This window comes from Thamnophis elegans, chromosome 13 (genome assembly GCF_009769535.1).
Source record: "Thamnophis elegans isolate rThaEle1 chromosome 13, rThaEle1.pri, whole genome shotgun sequence".
NCBI classification, from domain to species: Eukaryota; Metazoa; Chordata; class Lepidosauria; order Squamata; family Colubridae; genus Thamnophis; species Thamnophis elegans.
Window position 1 is genome coordinate 17,894,838 of NC_045553.1, and position 24,002 is coordinate 17,918,839.

A 24,002-nucleotide genomic window follows, 5' to 3' on the forward strand; every position below is an offset into this window, starting at 1 on the left:
CAATGATAGGAATCACTGTGCCGTGTGTCATAGGAGGCGGGACATCGCTCCCGCGGCTGCACGGGACATCATCATCACAGCGGGACGTCAGCATCATGAGGTGAGTGAAGTATTTCATTGAATACACCGCTAGTTTACTGTTTTTCTTTGAAATAAATATTCAAAAACATTATTGGTATCTATTTTTATTTTTGAAATTTACCGGTAGCTGCTGCATTTCCCACCCTAGGCTTATACTCGAGTCAATAACTTTTCCAGTTTTTTGTGGTAAAATTAGGTGCCTCGGCTTATATTCGGGTCGGCCTATACTCAAGTATATACGGTATATCTCTGCCCCACTCCCAATGACCACCTGGGGCGGATGGATTTTTCCTCCAAATTCAGTTCCGCCATCCGCTCCGTTTCCAAGGGGCATGAAGATCTGGCAGCCCCCATGTTGTCGTCCTGGTCGCTGCCAGGGTTGGACATTTCTTTGAAAGTTTTGTTGTTTTACTGCACTCCTCTCGGAAGGTGTTAGCTCTGGGATGAGTGCGAAGGGAGACCTTGCTTAATGTCAGGCATGCCTCCTTCAGCAACCAAGAAAGAAACCTCTCAACTCCATTGTTTGTGAAATTAAAAGTACTTTTACTGGTTATGAATAGCAGTGAAGTAAAGCAAGGTCTGAGGCAGAAAAAAGCAAAATCATACATATCAAACATTTGCCCAGCCCCCTCCCTCCAACAACTCCCACCCCATTGACCAATCTGCAATTCCCTTAGGTGTCATGTGGGTTGCATCTCCAAGAAGCATGATCAGGTTGGTATGCAGGATGGTTGGCCTTGACGAGGTCCAAAGGTAGGCCATCAGCACGCACAGGAGATGGTGAAGACAAAACTCCCTTTTTTACTAAACCTCCTGTAGCAATTATTCCCATCCCAAATACCATGCCCTCCCCGTTTCCATGGCAGCCGAAAGCAAGCAAGCGAAACTGGGGCTGACACCTGGAGGGAGAGCCAAGGGGTGATGTGTCCCAGGATGGAACCATAAATGAGTTTCAGCGCAGTATCTCGATGATGTTACAGAGTCAGTCAAACTTGTGAGACAAGGGCAGAATGTTTCATTCAGGAAGCAAGCATAAAATGCCTAGAAGAGCATGGAGATCATTAATGAAATAATTCATTCACAGTCCACTGAGTATGTGGACTATTCAGGTGACTGTGAGGGCACAAATGATCCTCCAGATGGGCTCAGCAACTCTCAGAGAGAGCTAACGACCAGATATAAATCTGAAAGAATATAAATCCTTTCATCCTCCACATTTGGTGGAGTAACTGAGGAAGCTTCTTGGATGAGAAGTGAAATGTCTTCCAAGGAAAAACAAAAGTCCAATTGCCTTTTGAAAGAACACCTTTGGGTCACCAAACCCGTTCAATGGGCCTGGTTTGGTCCGAGGAAAGAGAAATATGGCAGACAACCAGGCACATCGAACGGGTCTGGTGACCCACAGCCTTGCCTTGAAAGGAGGGATAAGTAAGAGGCAAAGACCCTTCCCTGCACTCCCAAGGTGGGCAGACAATCAGGCACGAGGACACCTGTTGGACTGGATTTCTTTCCCCTGTGGCTTTGGGAGTCTCCTTTTCCCAGCTGCAGTTTGTCACCCTTGAGCACTCCCTGCCCATCAGGACTCCCACTGCAGGAGATGCTGGTGGGGGAGGGGGGCTGTTTGTGCTCCATCATCCCCTAGGAGCTCCCAAAGCCACTTTCTATACAAGGAGGGAGCAGCCCTGCGGGAGGGCCGAGCACTCAGTGGCAGCCACTTTGCAGCAGCCAGCCCTTTCTACTATTTTGGGGAATGAAACTGTCTCTCCTGGTTTTACCTAAAGAATCAAACTGCATCCCCTTGAAAGATGGATTTTCCTTCCAAGCTTCGGGAAGCACCAAAGTATTAGCCTAGAAAGAGCAGCTCAAAGACCTGGAAAAAATCAGTGAATGTTTCCTTATTTAGTCCCTTTGCCCATTCCATCTTTTTTTTTTAAAAAAGGTCCAAGCATGCTCAAGAAAGCAGGGTTTATTGAATGATTTACAAACATATTTTTGTATATAAAACTTAGTTTGCAGATTTTCTTCCCTTTTACTGTCATGTGATCATGAAGTTTGCATAAACATTGAATTGTTCAGAGCACCCAAATGAAGAGGAAGCGTGCAGGGCCGAGGCAGGCCTTGTTCTGACTTTCCCAATGCCCCTGTCCCGCCCCCCCCCCCCCGCAAGACAGCCTCCTGCCCCTTCTCTTGCGCCAGCAGCTCAGCCGGGAGCAGCTTTGCCCTCTCGGCAGGGAAGGCAGAACTTTCCCCTCTGCAGGTTTTGCACCAAGATTGGGGAGCCTCCCCCACTGGCCTCCAAGGCCAGCCACACATCATCCCGTAACTGGAGGATACCAGGACAGATGGCCAACTTCAGCCGTGTGAATGTTTCCTTTGTGAAGGTGGCATCTTGTAACCAAGCAATCCTTCCGGCCGGTGGAGCTGCCTCCTCACCCTTGTTAAGGAGTTTGCTTAGGAAAGCAGCTGCTGTGCTTCAGCTCGGCTTGGTTCAGAGGGAGCCCCTGAGAAGCAGCACCCTGAAACTGGAGACTAGGAGATTAAGCAGCACGTTAAGCCTTTACTGTTTATGAACAAAACCAATACTACGAGCAGGCAAGACGGAAATAACACTGAAGCCTCAACAATACTAAAGGTTTTGAAAGCTGGACTCCTTCCTGTGCAAGAACTTCACTGGATGGGAGCAACAGAGGCCCCAAACATGTCACTTGTCCTGCCCACTTCCATTGGCTCCTCACCCGGCTTCCTTCGCTTGGATAACTTCAAAGATGCTCCCCAAAATTCTCTGCCATTAATAGGCACTTACAAGAATTTGACCACAGAGCAGACATACAGCATAGTTATTTGAAGCCTTCAGGGAAGCAACCCCCGTCCCCCTCAGCCGAGAGCAAATACGGTGTGTTGAGGTAGAAACCTGGGCCTCCCAGACAGGCGTAGCTCTCCCCCGCCCAGCAGGCAATGCCAAGGAGTTGGGAGTCCCTGGCAGATTTCCAGCCCAAGGCAAGTTCCCTGCCCAACAGGAGGAGGCTCCTGCCCTTCTCCTGAATGCTTACAGCCCTTCTTGGGGCCAAAACAGATCACATTTGGACTTGCTGTAGCCACTTTAAACTGGCAGAGCAAGCTTGAGGTCCAGAGTGGCCATTACCTGGCCAGCTAACTTGGGGCAAAGGGTGGGAAGCAGGCACACAGCTTCGCTCAGATGGTAGGAGCTAAGGACAGCTCAAAGTGCAGCATCCTTAGGACTGGTGGTGCTCGGATGTCCGTCCTGGCTGAGTTGGGAGGAAGAGCTGACTGCATCTAGCAAGGTTGGCTTCTGGGTGAACATGAGCCTGTGATGAGCTCGAGGAGGAAAATGCTGATGAACTGGGACTGCTGAACTAGAACAAGGACGCAGCTGCGTCTCTGAAATACTGTTGTCTTTTAAAAGACCTTTCACAGGTAATCTAATCACTGAATATCAATTAAATGGACGTTATTCAATATGATTGATTGACAAAAGTGCTGATTCACACAGTCCAAAACCTGTAGTCCTAAAGAAAATATTTAAGTCCTCTGAGAAAACCTTTTCCAAAAAGGAATTCCATCTTCTGCCAACACTGCCAAACTTGCGTCTCACCTGAAAAGTCCCTGTACACTCTCATTTTGTTTCAGAGTTCAGTCTTCTTTAGGGAGGGGGGACTGGCCGAGATTTGATCTGGGACCAGAGTTGAGATCCCATCCCCCAGCAAAATCTCTTGGGGTCCCCAGACAGACCCCGACTGGAAAACGCATCCTGTTATTCATTGTGACTGCAAAGGACATTCTGCTTTTAAGGTGGCATAAAATACATTCTCCTCCCTTCCATCTCCCCGAGTCTTAACGCCTCCTTTGCTTCCAACCCGGCACAGTGCAGAAGCGGAGGTCTCAGAGTCCTGAGATGGCTGCCACAATGGCGATGAGTTGGGAGCCCCAGCCGGAGGGTCAGCTGTTTTGATAAATGAAGAGGATATCCTCGTCTGTGCCGTAACTGGTCCTGGCTTCCTCAAAGTTATGGATGCTGGTGCTGCATGTTCCTGTGGAGGGGCCCAGAGTCAGACAAGGGCAGCTGTAAAGGACTCCACAGCCCAACCCCCCTTATGCCATCACGACCCTCAGCCTACACACAGACCCCTTGCAGAGGGAATGACCCCACCTCACTGCCCGAAAAACAAGGAGCCCAGAGAGCTGCAGACCGGGGGGGGGGGGGGGAGGCTGGTGGCTAACACCTGGGCGAGGGTGCAGTTACTCACGGTCTGCGTAGGCAGGGTTGTTGTAATAAATGCACTCCAAAGCTCTGTTGTAGCCACACAAGACGATGAAGTGGCCCTGGTAGTCGGGGCTGCGGCAGAAGCACTTCTGGCCGATGGGCAGGAAGCAGCAGTACTTGACTGGGCTGGAGCAGAGGTCGCACAGCAGCAAGACAGCATTGACCAGCACGATGGCGATGTGGCCCTGAGAGAGGTGCTCCTGGATGTCCCCGACGGTCACCGTGCTGCCGGAGAAGGGACTTAGAATAACTTCACTGTCACTTTGAATGCATGCTAATCGGCATTCATTCAAGTGAAATTTCATTGCACATAGCTCTCAAAGGGTCTCCACCCCCAATACACCCTACGTAAAGATGACAAAATAAATAAACACAAAAGTATGCATATACCCACATATATTATATGACACAAAGAAACAACACGGTCTAATTCAGATGTGCATGGCGAGAGAAAGGAATCTTGTGAGTTTACCAGACAGCTGGCTCAAACCTTCAAAAGGACTTCCCTCCCCAGAGGGGAGCACAGAAACAGAACATGGAGTGGGGGTGGGGTGGGGTCTCTTTGAACAATGCTTCAAGCTCTAAGCACAGCAGTCGTGAGTCATCCAGGTGAACAATAGTGGACTGAGCCCTGCGGGAAACCTGTACTCAAGGAGGTGGAGTTGGAAACTTTTCTTCCAACTCGCACAAACTGGGGCCTATCAATAAAGAAATTCAGTATCCAATTACATAAAGCAGGATTGAAGGGAAGGGGACCTGGGTTCAAGAGGCTCTGCCATGTGAGAATAGCCCCTTGGGGCAAAAGGGGAGACCGGGCTACTTTGGGCCAAACACCTCTACTTCAGGAATACTTATGTATTTATGCTCTGCCCATTTCACCCACAGAGGAACTCTCTCCTGATGTCTAAAAGTGGCTTTCCCATTAGAAGCAACTATTAGTAGAACCTTTCTGACCTAAAAGGAATGTTTCTGCTTTAGTTAATACTACAGAACAAAGGTAAAATAAAAAAAGGATTACAATGAAAGCACAGAATGTGAACCTACATGCATGTTTTTCTCCTGAAGGTTAAAAGGGAAGGAGGAGGAGCATTTCCTGACCCTCAATGTTATGGGCTCCTCCTCAGGGATCTTCCATCATTGTTTCTCACAGGGGTTGGGGTCCAGGGGGGGGGGGGGGGGCTTCTCCTGCCACCCGCTGAGGTCTGCAGGAGAGGTGGCGGCCCAGGGAAAGGCGCCCCTCAGCCTCTCCCCAAGGGCATGCATAGCTTCCAGACACAGGGAGAGGCTGCTTGAGGAGACCCAGATCCGAGTCCCCCCACTGCTCCTGCAAACTCCCTCAGAGGACGTCTGTGGGATGCAAGGGGGGAGCCCTTGGGAGGCCAGCCTGAGCTTTTAGGGAAAAGGCAGGAGAATACAAGCACAATCAGCAAAAAGAGCTTGGATTCTCCTTGTCCTCCAGCTGGGATCTCTGCAAACAGCTGTGTGGCAAACAGCTCCTCTCTTTCCTGCCTACGCCTGCCACCCAGGAACAGCTTTTCCACGGCTTTACTGGTGTTGCCCTTCCTTAGTCGCTTCTCACTCTGATGGGCATGAAAAGGACCTGGAAGCGGCCCATTCCCCAGAGACACTGCTTGGCCATCCTCATTTCCCCCCTCCCACCCAGCTCTTATTTCAAGGCAGCCCACTTGCCCAAACACCACCAAGGGGACAGAGGAAGCTGCACGACTAATTTTGGCAGGGAAAATCCTCCTGCTCCAATGTCAGCTGCCACTTTAGTGTGGCAGAATCCAGCGGCATCCCAGGAGGAGAGGCTCTGAGGAGGCACCTAAAGGGACTCCAGCACATGCTGGAGAAGTGACTATATGTGAAATGCATCCAGAATCCCAGGAGGGGCTGCAGGGGTATGAAACAGGAGTGGCAGACTTCCCCCACCCCCATCGCTGGCACAAGACAAATCAGGTAACATTTATTTATACCTGCAGTGGATAGCAGAGCATTGAATTCCGCTGAGCTGACTTGAGGAGACCAACTCTCCTCCAGACTGAATACTGACAGAAACTTCCAGGTCTGAGTGGGGAAGATCCACTCCTTAAGAAAAATGGTTTTGGGTAACCAAGGTTGACCTAACTTCCTTTCTATGTCCAGCATGTGCCCTGCCAGTCCCTGTTCACCCTCTCCTCAAAGCAGTGCAGCTTCTCATCTGTCTCACCATCCAGCACTGAAATTACCTGCTAAATTTATGGGCAGAGATTTACCGTGTTTCCCTGAAAATAAGACAGGGTCTTATTTTCTTTTCACGCACAAAATATGGCTTGAGCCATAGTTTTGGGGTTGCCGGGCGGCTGTTCTCTTGCAAGCGGGAGCGGAACAGCTGCTCGCACAACCCCCTTCTCCAGCCATGCAGAGCCATTCACTGGCATTTCTAAGGTGCCAAGTTGCGAGAGCCAGGCGGCGGCGAACAAGCGCTCATGTGGCTTGGCGATAGCCCTAGGTCAGTGAATGGCGCTGTGCCCAGCTGGAAATGAGGTTTGCCGGGTGGCTTCTGTGCCCGGCTCTTTGGGAGCCCACTCGCAAGAGAGCAGATGCCCGGCAACCCCCCTCTTCAGCTGGGCACAGCGCTGCTCACCAACCTAGTGGTATCCCAAAAGCACCAAGCAATGCGATCACATTCCCCCCCCCCCAGTTCCCACGGCTTGGCACCTTCGGGATACCGCTAGGTTGGTGAGTGGCGCTCTGCCTGGTTGGAGGTGGGGGGTTGTCCAGGGGGCTTCTTTGCAGGGGAGGGCTTATATTTTTGCCCACCAGAAAAATGTGACATGGCCTTATTATCAGGACATGTCATATTTTCAGGGAAATAGGGTAGGTAAATGAGTGGAATCTTTGTTTTCACTTGTGGTTTGTTTGCGATTCTATCCTACAAACAACCAAGAGCTTGTTACGGATCAGGTGCTATGCAGAGTGCTGCCCCTTTCTACAAAAACATCGGTTATCAATTTATCTTCATGTTGTTAAAAATAAAAGTACCAAATCTGCCTCCAACAGAGAATCTGCACAACTGTCTTGCGAGTCCACTGCGACAGCGGCTGAAAACCAAGCCCCTGGCGGATCCGGCACTGGAACAATGAGTAATGGCTGAACAAGTGAGCAGGACCTGTGCATGTGAGCCACTCCCCACATCTGCCCAAGGAGAGGGTCCCGTGACCCTGGTTTCTTTTGGTCCACTTTAGCAACAGCCTTAACAGGGACCCCACTTCCAGTCAAGTGTGGGACTTTCCCCCTCTCGGCACATTTTTCATCTTGACATTTTCAAGAGAAGGGAGGGCCAATGCCATTCTCTGACCGAAGGACCATGCTAAGGTTAGAGCTGGCTGCTGGTGGCTTCCCTGTCAAAGGATTAAGGCCACATAAAAAGAGGTGAAAGGGAGAAACTAAAATCTAATTAAAATACTATAATTCATTAGCGTAAATTATACATCTGATGGATTTTCATACATACACACATGAACTTAAAATGAGTGCCTTCTCGTATTCCTCATCTCCCAAGTTCAGAATTACTGGAGCAAAACACAACTCAAAGAAACCAACCACTTCTCACTCATAGACCTGCCCACTGACAGAGGTCTTGTTGGCATCAGAAAGAGGACCTCCTGGTAGGCCACACTATCCCTGGCTGGAGGTGTGCACTGGCTCTCTTGGGAAAGGTTGGTGATCCTTCCCCTTGGAGGGAGACTCGCTATCCTCCAGGCACAAGAGCACCATTTCTCCTCTTGAGAGGAGACAGTGATCCCCCCCTCTCTGCTTGTGGGTTGTCAGCCCAGACAGGGAAGGGTGAGGTCTCTCAGAACTCTTCTTGAGTTGAAATGCCCTCCACCCAGTGGCTCTGGGATCTTCAGCTGATAGGAACTGTCTTTTGCATGCATATCTCAGGATTTGCCTCTAGATCTTTTTCTTCATATTGTCAACTCTGAAGCTGGCCTGAGGCCGTCTTGGAGGCTTCAGTGTTGCCACAATGGTGCTGAGGGATAGGGAGGGGGGAACAGAGATAGTTGGGATTTTGTAGCCAAAACAAAAAAGTTTCCCCCTGGGAACCAAGGATTCCCACAGGTGGCTGAAGAGAGGAATGAAGTTTTCAAGCAACCAGATTGGACCATGTGACTGTTAGTTTGAGAAAAGTGTGTGTGTGGGGGGACTTTACTTTTAATTAGGTGAAAACTGAGGGAAGCTTTAGAGTCAGTTTTCACCAGTCTGTGCCAATATAATATATCCAATAAAACTGTTCTTTAACATCTACCTGCCTCGGAGTTCTTTTTGCTATGAGCCTGAACCCTGACACGTATCTTCCCTGCTTCTATGGCCCAAGATTTCCTTTGCCCTGGAAGTAGATTTAGCATTCTCATTCTCAATTTCCCTGCATCTCTCTTGCCAAGCATTATCTAAAGAGTTTCAGATGTGTGTATCCTTCACGGCACATCCTAGGCTCCACAATACTACTTCATAGATGTCTGCAGCTTGAATAGTTTACTTACACGCACTCCCTCTTTTGCTAGCAACTGTTTACATTCCAACATTACATTTTTTTAAAAAGCAGGATAAAAAGTATGTAATAATTTAATGCAACTACATCTGCCATTGTGAATAGAAGCCAGAGCACATCCTCCTTTCCCAGGTTCCATTAAGCACAAGGTGGGCTTTTCATTTACACCAGAAGTAATTCTAGTGCTGATCAACTTAGCTAGAATCTTGCCCCACTTCCGGACACACAGCCTGCTACTCTCACCTCTGTGTGAATGTGGAGACCACAAGGCATAAGAACAGGTTGCTTACCTGTAACTGTGGTTCTTTGAGTGGCCATCTGCCATCCCCTTGCCAAGAAAGTTCTGCGAGTAAAAGACCACTGTGTTAGTTCACAAATCCGAGATAAATGTAGGGAACTTCCTTGGACAGATGCAGCTGTTCCACAGCAGCTCCCTGCCCAAAGGCCAAGTTAGGTCCCGACGGAGCTTTCCAATGTCAACACAGGCTGGAAGCCACTCCAAGGGAATCTGCAGATGACCACTTAAAGAACCATCAGAATCTTCTCTGCATGAAACCTGGGCATGCCTGCAGCTGGCATCCTCAAAATGGAGGGACAGTCCCCAATGAAGCAGAATAGCCCACTGTCTTTGCGCCTTTTCTAGACCGCTCCCTACTCATCTGATTTCAGTGGGGCTCACTCAGACAACTGTAATTCACATACTTGGGGTAGAACGCCAACAGCAACCGGGGAGAATCCTGCCTCTTTCGGTGTACCCCACTGCCAAGGAAGCCAACCCATGTTGCTCCTTCCTGCATCTAGTCAGAAAAATGGACCTACTGCTACCATCAAAATAAACCAATCCCAAAACATCTGGCAGGTGCCCAGGGATGCACACCCTTGGATGTTTTATTTCAAACGACTACATACCATATTCCAGAAATTCTGCCAGTTATGCCAAATGGAAGATTTGGGAAGAAAACAAAACCTGAAACGTTTTGCTGGTTTCCGTATTTAGAAGAATGTCAATTTGGTCTAGTGGTGAAGGAACCAGACTAGCAAGCAGATGGCTAGGAGTCAGCCATGAAAAGCAGCTGGGTGACTTTTTTGGCCCCACCCACCTCACAGGGTTGTCATGGGGGAAATAAAAGGAGGAAGTGGCAGAAATGGCATAGGGTCTCCTACTTGAGCAGGGGGTTGGACTAGATGGCCTATAAGGTCTCTTCAAACTGCATTCTGTAAATATTAAGCATGCTTGCCACCTTATTTGTAAAAGTAATGAAGGCAGGATAAAATTAAGCAATAATAAAAGCAGTAGGCAGAGAGATTTTATGGGGAAAAATAGAACAGGACAGGTATGGTTCAACACCCCACCCCACCCTAGAGAAGTTCCCAGGGTGGAATATTCACCTGCCTCTCTGCCCTCCAATCCCGGCAGCACCCCCCCCCCCCCCCCAGCTGCCACAAGGTTTCAACAGCTCATCTATGGCCTGCATGACCCTTCCCGAAGTCACTGCCACTGACAGCCTTCTTCCTGCTCTTAACCTCTCCACCCCTCTCAAAACCACCACTTTGGTGCACTGGGCATGCACCAAAACATCTAACATTCACATCTCTACTTGAGTTCAAGTTACTTGAAACTACCTGCTCTGTGTATAAACTGATGTGTGTGTGGAATCTTTTGCCTTTTCCTACAAATATTAAGTGGGCTCTCCATCCTTCCCTTCCTGTCCTCAAGGAGAGGGACTGGGGAACAAATTGGTCCATCAACGACACTCCTTCTCCAACTCTTCCCTTCAAGCGAACAGCCACCCTATGCCTTGGGAGGTCCCTTAGGAACCTCCATGGAACACCCAGTGCAGGGGAACCACGACTTGTGAGAAATGAGGATGCAGGAGAAATTGCAAGTGGCAGCGAGAACAGTCCAGCCACGACTGATCATCTTCCACTCACTGGCACCCCTGGTCCATGTAGAAGCAGATTTGGAATGCCATCTTTTATTATTTCTAGTGCTTTTAATGGGAGGAAAAAAGCAGCCTCAGTCACACTGCACCCTCTTCCTCAGCATATCCCATTCACCTCAGGCAGATTTATTTTCCAGCGGAAGAGCTCGATCCCTGCATCCAAAGGACCGTCAGTTGTCATAGCTACATCCTAAAAGCCACAGGAAGGTGATGCAGGTTTGTTTAGGTACTCTGGGTTACAACAGGCCCTGTGGATAAACAGCTGGATCACCTGCTAGAAGAAGAAAGGCAAATCATCTGCCGAGAGCTCACCGTTTTTCCACCAGCACCTTGCAGGCTTTTGCTTGGGCAAACAGTTGGTTTACACGGTTCTCCTCTATGTCAAAGTGTTTTCTATAAAAAGACTGAAGACAAGGAGCCACGTCAGATGCAGAAAGCCTAGGGAGGGATGGCTAGCATCTCTAAGGGGAGCCCCCCCTCTGCCTCCCGCAAGAGAACACATGTGGGGCAGCCGCTTTGAAGCAAGCCTGCCAATGAAGATCATCTTGGAAGACTTGAGGCATCCTGTGAGCAAAAGGCAAACTTGTCGTTGAGGCAACCCAGGGATTTCTACTAGGTGGCACCCGATGTCAGTTGTGCAGCAAACGGCCACAAATGTGTGAGTACCGCTATGGCTTGTAAGAGAGTGCGAGTGTCCCCCAAAGAGCTGCCTCTGTGTCTGGAGCAGCAGCAGCCAAACAAGCTACCTGGTTTTTGTAGCCCTTGTCTACGCCCAGCGTCTGGGTGCAGAATAGATGCTTCACCCCAAAGTGACGCATCAGGTAGGCCAAGTCAATTGTCCAGATACTTTTGGTCAACTGGAGGTCCCGGACTGCTCTCTGGAAGTCTTCATCATTCAGCAGGTTCAGGTACCTGAGGTCAGTCAGATTGGGGGGCAAAAGGACAAAAAAAGCCATTGACAGTTAAAACCACCATTTCCTTTCAGAGACCACGGATTGGCCAGTCGTCCTTTTCCCCACAAGGCAGAGGCCGTCGCCCTCTTCAGCTCAGGCAGAGAGAAGCTCAACAGGGAAAGGAGGGCGGAGGGGGGTCCACGGGATGCCTCTCTGGGGCGCAGCGGCTCTCGCTTGGACTAACAGCCGCAGGCGAGACCTCGGATCCCCTTTACGCAGCCTCTGCGACCCCCGCAACGGACCCTCCGCATCGGCCAGGCTTTGTCTCCGCCGCTCCCAGGAGAAGGGAAGGCGGGACACCCCCCCCCCCCGTTTAAGAGGCCAGGGCTGCGATTCCCAGCAGGCCCAGGGCAGCCGGCGGGGAAGGATGGGGCGGCGCAGGGCCTGGCTGGAGGGGCCTGCTGGGAGTGGCGGTCCCGTCGGAAGACTCACCGCAGCGCCATCCTGGAGCAGGCCAGCCCGCAGTCCCAGTGGTAGAGCTGCTGCAGCGCCGGCACCTTCAGCTGGATCGCCTCCCCGACGCCCTCGGCCCCCGCGTCCGCAAGGGCAGGCGAGGGCAGGGGTCTCCGGAGCTCGCCCGCTCCTCTCCCGGCCGCGCAAGAGGGCGGCCCCGGCCCGGAGGACCCACCTGAGGGCGGCAGCGCGGCGACCTCCTCGGCCGGGGTCTTCATGGCGCTGGCGGGGCCGGGCCCGGCCTGGGCGGGCCGTTGCACGCGCGGGGCAGGCCGGGAGCGCCGCTCCTCTCCCGCGGAGGGCGGCGCGCCATAGAGGCGGCGGGGCAGAGCGGCGCGCGCTGTGCAGGCCGGGAGTGCTTCTTCTTCCTCCTGCGCCTTCCTCCTCCTCCTCCTCCTCCTCCTCGGGCCGCCATGTCCATCGGGGTGCCGATCAAGGTGCTGCACGAGGCCGAGGGCCACATCGTCACCTGCGAGACCAACACGGGCGAGGTCTACCGCGGGAAGCTCATCGAGGCCGAGGACAACATGAACTGCCAGGCAGGGCGGCGGGCCAGGGTCGCGGGCGGGTGGGCGGGCGGGCGGGCGGGGGTCGCTGGGGGGTCTAACCGCCGCTCCCTCCCTGCCTCCCCTCAGATGTCCAATATCACCGTGACCTATCGCGACGGCCGCGTGGCGCAGCTGGAGCAGGTCTACATCCGCGGCAGCAAGATCCGCTTCCTCATCCTGCCCGATATGCTGAAGAACGCGCCGATGCTGAAGAGCATGAAGAACAAGAACCAGGGCTCTGGCGCCGGCCGCGGCAAGGCCGCCATCCTCAAGGCGCAAGGTGAGCCTCCCGCCGGCCTGGCAGCCGCGGAACCGCGGAGGGGCGGTGTGTCTCCATTAGCCCGGTTATAACGAAGCCCCCCAGGGACGCTCAGGGGCTCCGACGCTGCGCTTGTCGGAAAGGTCGGCGGTTCGAATCCCCAGCGCCGCGTAACGGCGTGAGTTCCCGTGACTTATCCCAGCTTCTGCCAACATAGTAGTTCGAAAGCAGATAAAAATGCAAGTAGAAAAATAGGAACCACCTTTGGTGGGAAGGGAACAGCGTTCCGTGCGCCTTTGGCGCTTAGTCCTGCCGGCCACCTGACCACGCGCTGGCTCTTCGGCTTTGAAACGGAGATGAGCACCATCCGCCCCTTAGAGTTGGGAACTACTAGCGCAGATGTGCGAGGGGAGCTTTTACCTTGAATGAAGCCCCGTTATTCAGATTGCTCAAGGCAAAGGGGGCGGAGAAAAGGCCGACTTCGTGCATAACAGGACCAGCCAGATGCTCTCTCCTCCTCAAAGGAGCCTCTGGGGGAGGGGTTTTTTCCTTGAACAGGACCTTCTCTGTTGGCGCAAATGACACCTAAAACCCCAATGGTGACTCTGCGCCCATTAAGTTTTGGCTGGGGTTAAACACAACCTGGTATCAGTTTATAACTGTCCCAAATCAAATCTCAGATTGTTCAAACTCCTAATCATGAACACACACCCCCATCACCATCTGTTCTAGGAGCAGAGGAGGGGCTGGAACCCTTGGAAGGGCACTGTCCACCCCCACGGGGGGGGGGGGGAGAGGAGGAGTTCTGCTTTGAGTTCACTACTTGAGAATGGTTTTGTTTATTGGCTTTAAAGTGTCACAAGCAACTAGTTCTACCTGCTGCTTTTTTAGTCTTCTTGGAAACATCTGTACACTCAGACAGGCTCCCTACCAGGTCCAGCATGACTAGGTGTCTTTCTGTTTGTCCTTTGCTGCTGATTTGTGTGTTCTGTTTTCTTCAGTGGCTGCAAGAGGAAGGGGACGAGGAATGGGACGTGGCAACATTTTCCAGAAGCGGCGGTAACTTTGGATCAAACCCTGCTTTGCTGAGGATAAAAGTCTGCTAATTGTACTTGTGTGTACTTTAATAAATATGTTTTTTACAAAATAGGAAGAGAGCATCTGTGTGTCCGTGACTTAACTGTGGTATAGATTGGCTGCTTGTAGTAGCTATGGTACACGACTCAGGAGCTGTTTTTTAAAAAATAAAAACAAATTAAACTAAAACCAGTCACCTGCCTTTTAGGTGATATTAATAAGACAATCTTTGAGGGTAGCTTTCCTATGTGAGGTTTAATAAACAAGTTGTTAACAGTATTAAAAGAAGGGTCATGGGCTTAAAAATGCCATTTGATTTTTAAAATAATTTATTGTACTTTTGATTAATCAGTAAACTCAGATCTCTGGGTAATGCATAAAATAAAAACAGACTGATCCATAAAATCTAAATCATGGTAAGGTATAAGACCTCTCATTAGTGCTTCCTTAATGTAAGAATTGATTTTTTTTCTTCCAATCTTTGCAAAATGCAGAATAAAACTTTAAAAGGTTTATCTAGCAAGTATTTTTGTGTTCACTTGTATGCTTCTAAAATTTTAGTTATCTTTGAGCATGGTTTGGAGAGATAAGTAGAGGATGAAGTGCTTGGTTTGGTCTCAGAGGTTATAAAACCTTTTAGACCAGAATAGGGTATTTCATTTTAAGGGAGCGTATCATATTACAAATTGAGAAAAGAAAGTTTGCCTCTCTCTGAAGATGACCAGCGCTCCTGCATGTTCAATTCATTTTGACCATCTTTCCTCTGCTGCCTGCAGGTCTCCCAACCTCTTAATTGGGAATCTGCAAGTCTTACAAGCAGAACTCTTAGCTTTGGTTATAACAGAATAACATAGTTGGAAGGGACCTTGGAGGCCTTCTAGTCTTAACTCTTTGTTCAGGCAGGAAGCCCTATACCATTTCGGACAGATGGTTATCCAATCTCTTAAATTATTATCAGAGACTTCTAATAAGCCTTTCAGGTGTTCAAGAATGGCTGCCCAAGGCTTAGAAAATTGCATTTTTGAGGGGGAGAGAGACTTTATTTGCATCATAAAAGTTTTTTATCTACAGGATATGGATTCCAAAAGGGGGCTTGTGTGGAAGGAACCCCAAAGGTGTGCATAAATGGCCACACTTTGTAATGAAACCAACCAGGAGCAGAAAGGGTGCTTTGAATCCTCATCACATGGCCCAAGTTCTCTGGGAGTTCATTTTGTCTTAAAAGATTCTTCAGAGTGTCCCGTTTTCTCTCTTGAGTCTGAGCCACAGATATTAATCTCTAATTGAATGATGCATTTTGCAAGCCCACTTGTGTCTAATATACCCCAGATTGATTATGGGGGGGAGGCTTTTTTCTATTATTAAATGGAGGAGAGCCAATTTCTCCTTTCTCCATGAAGGAAGGTTGCTGGTCTTCCTTGCAAGAGATGTTAAATCCAAGCATCCTTGTACTAGATGGATGAGAAAAGCTCTCCTGGCACCAAGGCCCAGTTGAAAATGTGCACATTCTTCCTTTTGAATGAAATGGTGGCAAAAGGAGGGAACACCCAGTATGAAGAAACAGGTTGGGAACATCTCAACAGGAGTTTCTAGAGAACACAAGGCTTCTGCAGCTCTGCCAAATAATTGCCCAACAAAGTGCTGAACAATGTTTTCATCCCCTCCATGAAAGTCATTTACTATCACAAATCACACACCCCAAGGTATTTCTGCTGAACTGGGCTTGCCCAGGTTACTGTTTCCTCCTGGGCATAAAGCAGAGCTCCCAACCCAGCCCGATAGCAGAAAGCACAGAGGCCTTTGAATGCAGACGTCCACGAAGAGCAGAAACACACGGGGGAAGGGGATGTTTCAAACAGCCCCCCCCCCCCGACAAACACCTGCACAACCCACGTCCAGCTGCCCTTGAGTTCCTGCAGTGCCATCAGTCACATGTCTGGGCTGCAGACACCGGCATGCCTCACATTCCGCCACCCTTTGTTCAGAGGGGAGGAGGGGGAGGAGGCAAGCTGTGCCATCCTGGTGCTGTCTCGGCCTCCATTCAGTCTTTCCATGTCATTCTCTCACGGCTCTCTGGGCCTGTGGACCCAGCACAGCTGGGAAAGGATGGGCCCAGGGCTGGCTTGCTCCATGCGCCTCCCCACAACAGCCACCCCCTGCATCTCCGGATGGTCTCCTTTTGTGGCATCATGGTAAGTAACTGGCCTGATTTGGTGTATGTGAGAAAACCCGGCTAGGAGGAAGAGGACGGGGCAAAGGGAGCAAGTCAGAAAAGTTAGGAAGGGCTCAAGGAAGTGGGCAGGTGAGGCCTGGTGCGGCATCTCTTCCATCAGAGCTTCCACTGCGGTGGTTTCAGTCTTCCAGAGGATACCTCCACCTCCAGTCACCTTTCACATGACAGCTGGTGGAAGCGGTGCTTGGCCACTGGCGGGATCTCCTCTTCCCCTTGCAAATCTTCCTCCTCCTCCTCCAGCAGGCTGGTCTCAGGCTCGCTGGATGCCTCGGAAGTGCAGCCCAAGGATTCGTAAATGGTGGGCAGCGTGGTCTGCTGGCTGAGTCGCTTCCGTAGGCCAACAAGCAGAGGCTGCGGCATGGAGGAGACATCCACGTTGTTGCCCAGATCGATCCAGGCTAAGGAGGGAAATTTGGCCATGTCCTTCATGGTGTCGGTGAGGTCCTTCACAGTGGCTCGGGTCAAGTGATTCCCATTGAGGGACAGGTGGGTGAGGCTGGGCAGCGACCGCAGGAAAGGCATCAGGAAGCGCATCTCCTCATCCTTCAGGTCGGTGAAACTCAGGTCGACGGTGAGAAGGTGGTCCCCACTGTCCTGCAGGTAGCTGGCCAGATGCTGGATGTCGCGTGGGGAGAGAGGGACCCCGGAGAGATGGATGGCTTCCTGGCTGAGCTTCTTCTGCAGGCTGCTCTTCAGACTAAAGGAGAAGAAGGAAAAGAGAGGAAGGTGCTCCAGAAGGATGGCTGCTCCAGAAAACCTGGGGTGTGCAGAGGGGGACAATACACAATGGACCACATCACACAAATGCTGCAGCTGGTCTGCTTGGGGTGGATTTGGGGTGCAAGTGCCCTGAGGCAGCGTTTGCATGACGGCATTGCTGTAGGGTGGTCTAGTCTGGCATCACTATGGTTTCCTACAGGGTGAACCAGCTACTCTGGCCAAGCCGTCCCTCTTCATTGGTAGATGCTCATCGGTCAAGGAGTTTGAGTAACTTTTGTCCTCTGGCCCAAGATTGGAGCGGAGGAGGGGATTGCAGCATCAGATCCAAAATAAGTGCTTGCAACTGTTCCACCCCTGGATCCAGTTTCCCGTCCTCCTGCCGAGGTGGGAGAGCTGTGTGCTGCGGTTGCTCTGTGTTCTGGCTGCCTGGGAATGGCCCTGGGGAGGGGGGCTCACCTTGACCAAAGAGGGGCAGAATGACAAGGGGGAGGGGCGGCTTTGGCTGAGCTTTTGTCTTTGCAAGCAATTATTTAAGTCAGTAACCATGGTTCTTGAAACAAGAAGAAGGGGTGTTCAAAGCAAGGAGCAAGGATTCTAGAGAAGCCAGCTTCACACAATTTGTGGTTCAGTGTGTAGTGGGTGGAAATCCAGGCCTTGTCCAATCATGTTGTGTGAACTAGGCTATCGCATTATGTCATATTATGATATGTTTGGAAGGCCGCTTGTTTTTTTACTTTGGATTTCATCTGTTGTGGGAACTGAGTGCATGTCACACCCTCCAAAACTGGTGTCCTCTGTCTCCTGCTACCACCAGCCAAGGGTTTCTGTAGCCCACCATTCCTGCTCACCTGCTGTGGGATTTGCGATGGGGCAGCCCAGATTGATGCCATTTGGAATGTGGACTCAAGTGGTAGATCAGTTGCCGGCAGATCCGGTCGGAGGATTTCCACGGATCATATTCCTGAAAGCAGGGAAGGGGCAGCCGTGGGCAGTGGCCCTCTCCGTTTGCAGAGCTGACAGCCCCCCATTGGCGTCCTTTCCAAGTCCTCACGCCCTGAGCCTTACCCTGGAGGGCTCTCTAGGCCCTGGGAGATGCCTGACCTGCAAGCTCAGCCCCCAGCCAGCTGCTTTGCCTTTCTAAAGGCTGGGGTGAATATTGGCCAGGAACCAAAGGATTCCATGCAACCCTCGGGGGGCCATGTGAATCATCCCTTGCGGGGGGGGGGGCTGTGAGAGACCTTTGCCAGGAGGGGGCCTGGAAGGGCTGGGGGGGATCCCAAGATATGGAGCTGCTTCCCTGCCTCTCCAGCTGCAATTGGCAGCCTCAACCCCCCCAGGCTGCATCAGGACATGTCTCCGCACCTCTGCTGGCAGCAGCCCTTGCATCTCGCCAGGCCATTCTGCATAGGAAGTGGGGGGGGGGGTACCAGCACAGTGTGTGGTGTGTGTGTGTGGCAAAGGAGGGAAGGGCACGAGACAGAAAGCAGCCAGGTCTCCTGGTAGTCCAGAGGGGGATCCGCCCAATCCCTGGGCAGAAGCGAAACCACAGCTGGCAGAAGCAGATCTTACTGGACCAGCGGTCTCAGGAGAGCCATGAGTAAAGGGGGCCACCCATGGAGGATGGGTCAGCACCAATAGAGCCTCCCTCTTCTATTCCTAAATAGCAGCTGGGAAGGAAAAAGCAAACCGGCAGTCTCCAAAGGCTTTCCATTGGTTCTCCCCTCCCCCAATGCAACATGGGGCAATTCCATGTCTCCCTGATGCTTTGAAGCGCAGACTCCAATAAGGAAGACAATGGCTGCAATATCGGGGAGGGGGACTGGGCTGCCTCTCTCGCCATTCCCCTTTTTCTCTTCATGCCTGAGGAGGACGCGGGGGGGGGGGGGGCAGGGGGTGGAGAGAATCAGGATTCAAAATCAAAGATTGTGTGGCTGAAAATACAAATGCTCTGCCCTGGACTTCAAGAACTGGTTTTGTGTAAGAAACAAATCCTTACACCACCACCCCAGTGTGGGATCTCCCTAGCTGTCCAAGAATTCTGGCTTGGGAGGAGGGGGTTTGATTCTATGGGATCATTTTCCTTCTTCCATCTAGGCTCTGCTCCAAAATCCAGAGATCTCAAGCCAAATTTTGGAGCCCCTAACTATAATCGGACTTTCGTACCTCTTAAAAGAAGAGCAGAATAATCTGAATGTTTTTGTCTCTACTGGAAGCCTAAAAACCTTCTCCTTTTCCTCTGCCAGCCTGTCCTGCCTCTGCCTCTCTTTCACCCAGGGCAGGAACACCGAAAGCCCTCCAAAGCCCTCCTGGCTTCATTTTCCTCAGCTGGGATTCCGGCTGGTGCCTCCGGGCTCCTGCAAAGGAGGTTCTTGGGAGGGGGCCCCTGTGGGGTCTCTCTAGGGGGGCACTTGGATAACCTTGGGAGGCGGGGCCTTATGATAAGATTAAGCCCCACCCCCTCGAGGTTATCCAAGCTCTGACTCAGGAGAAAGAAGGCTGGGCTGAGGGCAAGGGGGACCAAGCCCCCCCCCAGCCTTTCCTAGCTGAAATCTCTCCGCCCCCAAATTAACTCAGAGCCAGGGGAGGAAGACGAGCTTCCATGTGAAATGACCCCTTTTGTTACATGCATGCCCAATTGGGGCGATGTTGGCCTGACGCTGCAGCCTGCTTCTGCCCTTCTTCCCAAGGCAGGAGGACCACCCGGTCCTGCCCTTTCTGGAGAGGCAGCCCCCAGAGCAGTTAAGCTTTTCTGGAGGAGATGCCAGCAGGATTCTCCAAAGAGGGGCCTCTTTCCCCACCCAGAGATCTAAGTGGTGATGGTGACTTAGGGTAGGTGCTCCCCCCAAGGGCCCTGGTGGTGCTCACCTTTTTGGGGCACTGCAGGTCCATGGCCAGGCTCATCAGGAGGTCATGGGAGATGGGGTCCACCAGGTTGAGGAAGGTGGCCTTCTTGTAGAGCACGTCATTGAGGAACATCCCCTCCAGGCCAAGGTCCTAAGAGCAGAGAGAGAAAGCGGCTGAGAACTGGGGGGCACTGGACAGGGAAACCCCCTATGCCACTGGCCAGCAAGGAAGGCAAACCTCTGGGGGGGTGAGGATGCAGATCTCCTCACCCAGATGTGGGGTAGCTGCAGAGGCTGGAAAGACGGCATCCTTGCAGCTGCGGCCCCTACAACTCTTTCAGATTCTCCACCAGATCCTGGCCACAGTTCTTGAGGCAGCTGAACCAACTGAACGTTTTGATGGAAAAAATGGCCTGAGAACAACTGCCTCCCACACCATCAGAGCTTGCTTGGCAAAACTGCTTCCTCCAGCATGTCTTCAAATCCTGGAATGCAAGTGGGGGACACTATGCCACTGCCCACCCATTGCCCACTGGTCCCGTTTCAGGTGCAGCATCTCTCTGGATCAGGGCAACACTTTCCACTAAGAAGCAGAAAGGCAAACTCACTGCATCCACAACTGACAGAGTAAAAGCAACTGACTGGACAACACAATCATTCTCTAGCAGTCACACAAAGCCTGGTCTGCCCCATGGAAGTGGGCCTGGAAAGACCGGACTGCCATCCCGGCAGCTCTTTTGCTTGGCACTGGCCACAGCATCCCAATGCCAATGCAAGGGGGCCCACATCTGCCACATTTCTGCCTCCACATTAGAGGACTCTTGGTTTTGGGGTGGGGGACATCCTGAAATGTCAGCTAGTACAAAATCTGGCAAGTGTCTGTTTCTGTTGCTCCCCTCTGGGAGGAGGTTTTGAAGTATTTATAGCAGGATTATGAGGTTCAGTAACAGCTTTGTTCCTTATGCCCTCCCTCTTGTCAATTTGCAGGATTCTCCTCAACCCCCGCCCCCACCCCCACTTCGTCTCTGTATACAGTGGAACTAGACTGTGAGGTTTCCGCGTGTCACGTTTGTGTGTGTGTGTGCGCGCGCACGTGCATGGGGGGGGGATCTGCATCAGGGCTCTTCTTTGAGAGCTGAAGGTAATGAATTTTCATTTTAGTGTGTGCTGATTAACGTACATTTAAAGTGACAATAAAGTTCCATTCCCCTCCGCCCGACTCTCCTTTGGGGGCAGCCCGCACCCATCGAGTCGGAGGCGCTTCCGACGGCCGGGCTCCCGCTGCCCCGCCTTTCCCAGAGCCCAGGCGGCCCGCCGTCTGCTGAAGGAGCCAAGCGCCACCGCCGCGCTTTGTCCCCGATGCCCGCGGCCGCCCAGGCGGGCGACTTTGGGCTTCCGAGGCGCCGTTTCCATCCCGCCGGCCCCATCGACAGCCGCGCTCGGAGCGGAACGCCTGGCCACATCAGGCGGAGCGCTGCCGGAGAGGCGTTTCCTTCCCGGGGCTCAGCCCGCGGCTGCCTCGGCCTCCTCGCGTGAGGGAACAAAAAGGCCGGTCTCGCCTCCCTCCCCCTCCCCCAGGCTCGGGCGCCGGTTCACCTTCCGCAGCAGCCGCAGGAGCTGCAGAGCCCGCTCGTGCTGATGCTCGCCGAGGGCGGCCTGGATCTCACGGAGCCAGCGCAGCCGCCGCACGTAGGGCGCCGCCGGCCGCCTCTTGCGCAGCCCCGCCGGCAGCTTCTCCGAGCCCAGCAGGAGTGATGCCAGCCGGCAGTCCGGGCCGAGGCGGCGCGGCGGCTCCTCCGGGGGCCTCCTGCCGCGGAGGGAGCCCTTGCAGCGGCCGGGAACACCCCTCGCCTCCGCGCCGCTCTGCCGGCTCTGCTGGAAGCCCATCGCCGCCCTCCTGCCCGCCCGCTCGAGGCGCTTTGCCTGTCGCTCCGGGAAGGCGGCGGGGCTCGGGCGGCGCAATGCAGCGAGCGGAGCCCCCTAGTCCGCTGGCGGGACGCGGCTTTTTTCCCGGGCACGTGCCCGCGGCGCGCAGAGGGGGAGGAGCCGATCCTCGGCAGCGTCTCTGGTCCCGGGGTACGCGGCCCGCTCCTCCGCGCGAGTGGGTGGGTGGGCGCGCCAGAAAGGCCGCCGGAGGGACCCGTGACCCAGGAAACGTTGCCTAGGCTGCCCGGTCTCCGCCGAAGCCCCCTCGAGGCAGAGTAGAGCCTCCCCTGGTCCTCCGGGGGCCCCTCAGAGACCAACAAGGCGGGCCTGAGTCGGAGCGCCCCGTCAGCAATAGAGGGGTCGGTCCGGGATCCGTCACAGCTTAGGCCGGGCCGCTTTCAGGTGGCGACGCTGGGGTTGGGGGCGCAGAGCCCAGCTGCCGTGCAGGAAGAGAGGCTCCCGTGCGCCCCGCCTGCGCTTGATCAGTACAATGGAAGACTGGGGGACGGGGGAAGGCTTGGAAGAGTCTCCAATGTGAAAAAGAAAAAAGTCGATTCTGGTTTGATATCAGGAAAAATGTCCTGAAGAGCCTCGGAGCCGTTTAAACAAGCTGTGTGGCTCACCCGTTGGAGATGCTGGATTCCTGCTTCTGGCAGGGTTGGACTTAATGAACTCGAAGGTCCCTCCCCTCTCTTCCATTGCATTGACTTTTGCTCCGTTTTCTTGGCCTAAGTTTACATGTGCCATTAACCTGTCCTGGCAGAGTGGCCCAGCCCTTTGGGACCTCCTTTTCCGCTTTTCTTCAGCACCACAGAGGGGCTCTTGTTCCCCATCTCTGAGCACCTGGGATAAAGATGCTCCCTCTGTTTTGCGCACTGTCAATTAGGGCGTGGCCGCTCAGAACATCTGGAGCAAATCAGTTGTGTGCTTAAGGGCACCATTCCATAGGATTGAATGGTGTGTATAAATGTCACAAAATTTCCGTTCAGCCTTTCTTGGCAGTAGACAATGCCTTAAGGTAATAAAGTGGAATGTTAACACAAGGGAGCTAAGTCAGGAAGGAAAATCCTCCATGTTCTAGGAAAAACACTTTGAGAATTTCAGCCAAAACAGACTCAGTGCTTCAGCCCCAATTCTTGCCCTGCAGCCGAAGTCTCTGCTCCCCAAGGTACCTGAGGACCCCTCCCCCCATGGTTACCAATCACATAATTGGATGTCAGCAAAAAGTGAACTCGGGGCTGAGATGGGGCAGGGGCCTCCTTAGTTGGGGGTTCTGGATCCAGTGTCATGTGGGGCTGTTTCAAGCCCCCACCCAGAGAGGGTAGAATCAACCGGGGGGGGGGGCTTTGGAGCAGATCCTGCAGCCAGGCCAGGGAAGGGTGAAGCAGAGGCAAGGTGGGCTGGATCCTTGCAAGAGGGTGGTTAAATGAGTTGAGCAGCTCTGCGGTGGCCTTCGTCCTTTGTAGCTATTGGCAAAATGTGTTGGTGATTTCATGTTGCTACTGAGGGCCAGCTGCTCAGGATTTAGCCAGGGCACAGAGGTGCCAAGCAAGTGCCCATTTAATTCCACTGGTTTAGGTTTAGGTTTATTAGATTTATATGCCGCCCTTCTCTCAAGGACTCAGGGCGGCATACAACATTAAAAGAAACACATATTACAAAAGTTTAAAAAAATTAAATAGAATATCCCAAACAAAACCAATTAGAATTGACAATAACATTTTTTTAAAAAAATTCAAATTCAAATTAATAATGATCAATAATTTGTTTTGTTCAGGCCAGGCTGGCTTGCTGGAAAAGCCAACTTTTTAGGGCGTGTTGGAAGGACCGAAGGTCGGGGATTATACCAGAGGGAAGGCGCTCCCATAGAGAAGGCTCTCCCCCTGGGGGTCGCTAGCTGACACTGTCTGGCTGACGGCACCCTGTGGAGGCCAACTCTGTGGGATCGCACTGGACGGTGGGAGCCTACCGATGGCAGTAGGTGGTCTCGCAGGTACCCCGGGCCTAAGCCATGGAGCGCGTTAAAGGTCATAATTAGTACCTTGAATCGCACCCGGAAGACAACTGGCAACCAGTGCAGGCTGCCTAAAAGAGGTGTAACATGGGAGCACCTAGGTGCCCCCATGATAACCCGCGCAGCCACATTCTGG

The 24,002-nt window shown here is 52.5% G+C and overlaps 3 protein-coding genes across 6 annotated transcripts; 1 reads left to right on the forward strand and 2 right to left on the reverse strand.

Annotated features, from left to right (window-relative positions):
• Positions 1-2,031: 2,031 nt before the first annotated feature.
• GUCD1 (guanylyl cyclase domain containing 1) lies at positions 2,032-12,564 on the reverse strand. Of its 2 annotated transcripts, none has more exons than XM_032230034.1 (5): positions 12,226-12,564; positions 11,587-11,752; positions 11,153-11,244; positions 4,347-4,588; positions 2,032-4,130 (listed from the first exon to the last, which is right to left on the reverse strand). In XM_032230034.1, exons 1-5 carry the CDS (start codon positions 12,462-12,464, stop codon positions 4,039-4,041), a joined length of 831 nt encoding a protein of 276 aa, XP_032085925.1. In that variant the 5' UTR covers positions 12,465-12,564; the 3' UTR covers positions 2,032-4,038. The 2 variants fall into 2 exon arrangements, with proteins under 2 accessions (XP_032085925.1, XP_032085924.1); XM_032230033.1 differs by lacking the exon at positions 2,032-4,130 and adding an exon at positions 9,188-9,240 and having other exon boundaries at positions 4,496-4,588.
• A 14-nt stretch (positions 12,565-12,578) lies between these two features.
• Positions 12,579-14,202, forward strand: SNRPD3 (small nuclear ribonucleoprotein D3 polypeptide). Its single transcript, XM_032230035.1, has 3 exons — positions 12,579-12,785; positions 12,882-13,074; positions 14,055-14,202. Exons 1-3 carry the CDS (start codon positions 12,660-12,662, stop codon positions 14,114-14,116), a joined length of 381 nt encoding a protein of 126 aa, XP_032085926.1. The 5' UTR covers positions 12,579-12,659; the 3' UTR covers positions 14,117-14,202.
• Positions 14,203-14,448: 246 nt separating this feature from the next.
• On the reverse strand, positions 14,449-22,485 carry LRRC75B (leucine rich repeat containing 75B). Of its 3 annotated transcripts, none has more exons than XM_032230029.1 (4): positions 21,523-22,485; positions 19,949-20,077; positions 17,932-18,044; positions 14,449-17,120 (listed from the first exon to the last, which is right to left on the reverse strand). In XM_032230029.1, exons 1-4 carry the CDS (start codon positions 21,811-21,813, stop codon positions 16,514-16,516), a joined length of 1,140 nt encoding a protein of 379 aa, XP_032085920.1. In that variant the 5' UTR covers positions 21,814-22,485; the 3' UTR covers positions 14,449-16,513. The 3 variants fall into 3 exon arrangements, with proteins under 3 accessions (XP_032085920.1, XP_032085922.1, XP_032085923.1); XM_032230031.1 differs by having other exon boundaries at positions 14,449-17,060; positions 21,523-22,484; XM_032230032.1 differs by lacking the exon at positions 21,523-22,485 and adding an exon at positions 20,197-21,516.
• Positions 22,486-24,002: the final 1,517 nt, after the last annotated feature.

Excerpts from the sequence above, each read along its gene's own strand:
- GUCD1 (XM_032230034.1), bottom strand. The coding sequence starts at position 12,464 with ATGAAGACCCCGGCCGAGGAGGTCGCCGCGCTGCCGCCCTCAGGTGGG. Across the intron at positions 11,753-12,225 it reads TGCTCCAGGATGGCGCTGCG|GTACCTGAACCTGCTGAATG; the intron begins GTGAGTCTTCCG and ends GACTGACCTCAG. Across the intron at positions 4,589-11,152 it reads AAGGTGCTGGTGGAAAAACG|CACGGTGACCGTCGGGGACA; the intron begins GTGAGCTCTCGG and ends CTTCTCCGGCAG.
- SNRPD3 (XM_032230035.1), top strand. The coding sequence starts at position 12,660 with ATGTCCATCGGGGTGCCGATCAAGGTGCTGCACGAGGCCGAGGGCCAC. Across the intron at positions 12,786-12,881 it reads AGGACAACATGAACTGCCAG|ATGTCCAATATCACCGTGAC; the intron begins GCAGGGCGGCGG and ends GCCTCCCCTCAG. Across the intron at positions 13,075-14,054 it reads CGCCATCCTCAAGGCGCAAG|TGGCTGCAAGAGGAAGGGGA; the intron begins GTGAGCCTCCCG and ends TGTTTTCTTCAG.
- LRRC75B (XM_032230029.1), bottom strand. The coding sequence starts at position 21,813 with ATGGGCTTCCAGCAGAGCCGGCAGAGCGGCGCGGAGGCGAGGGGTGTT. Across the intron at positions 18,045-19,948 it reads ACCTGCAGTGCCCCAAAAAG|GAATATGATCCGTGGAAATC; the intron begins GTGAGCACCACC and ends CCCTGCTTTCAG. Across the intron at positions 17,121-17,931 it reads CATCGCAAATCCCACAGCAG|GTTTTCTGGAGCAGCCATCC; the intron begins GTGAGCAGGAAT and ends TGCACACCCCAG.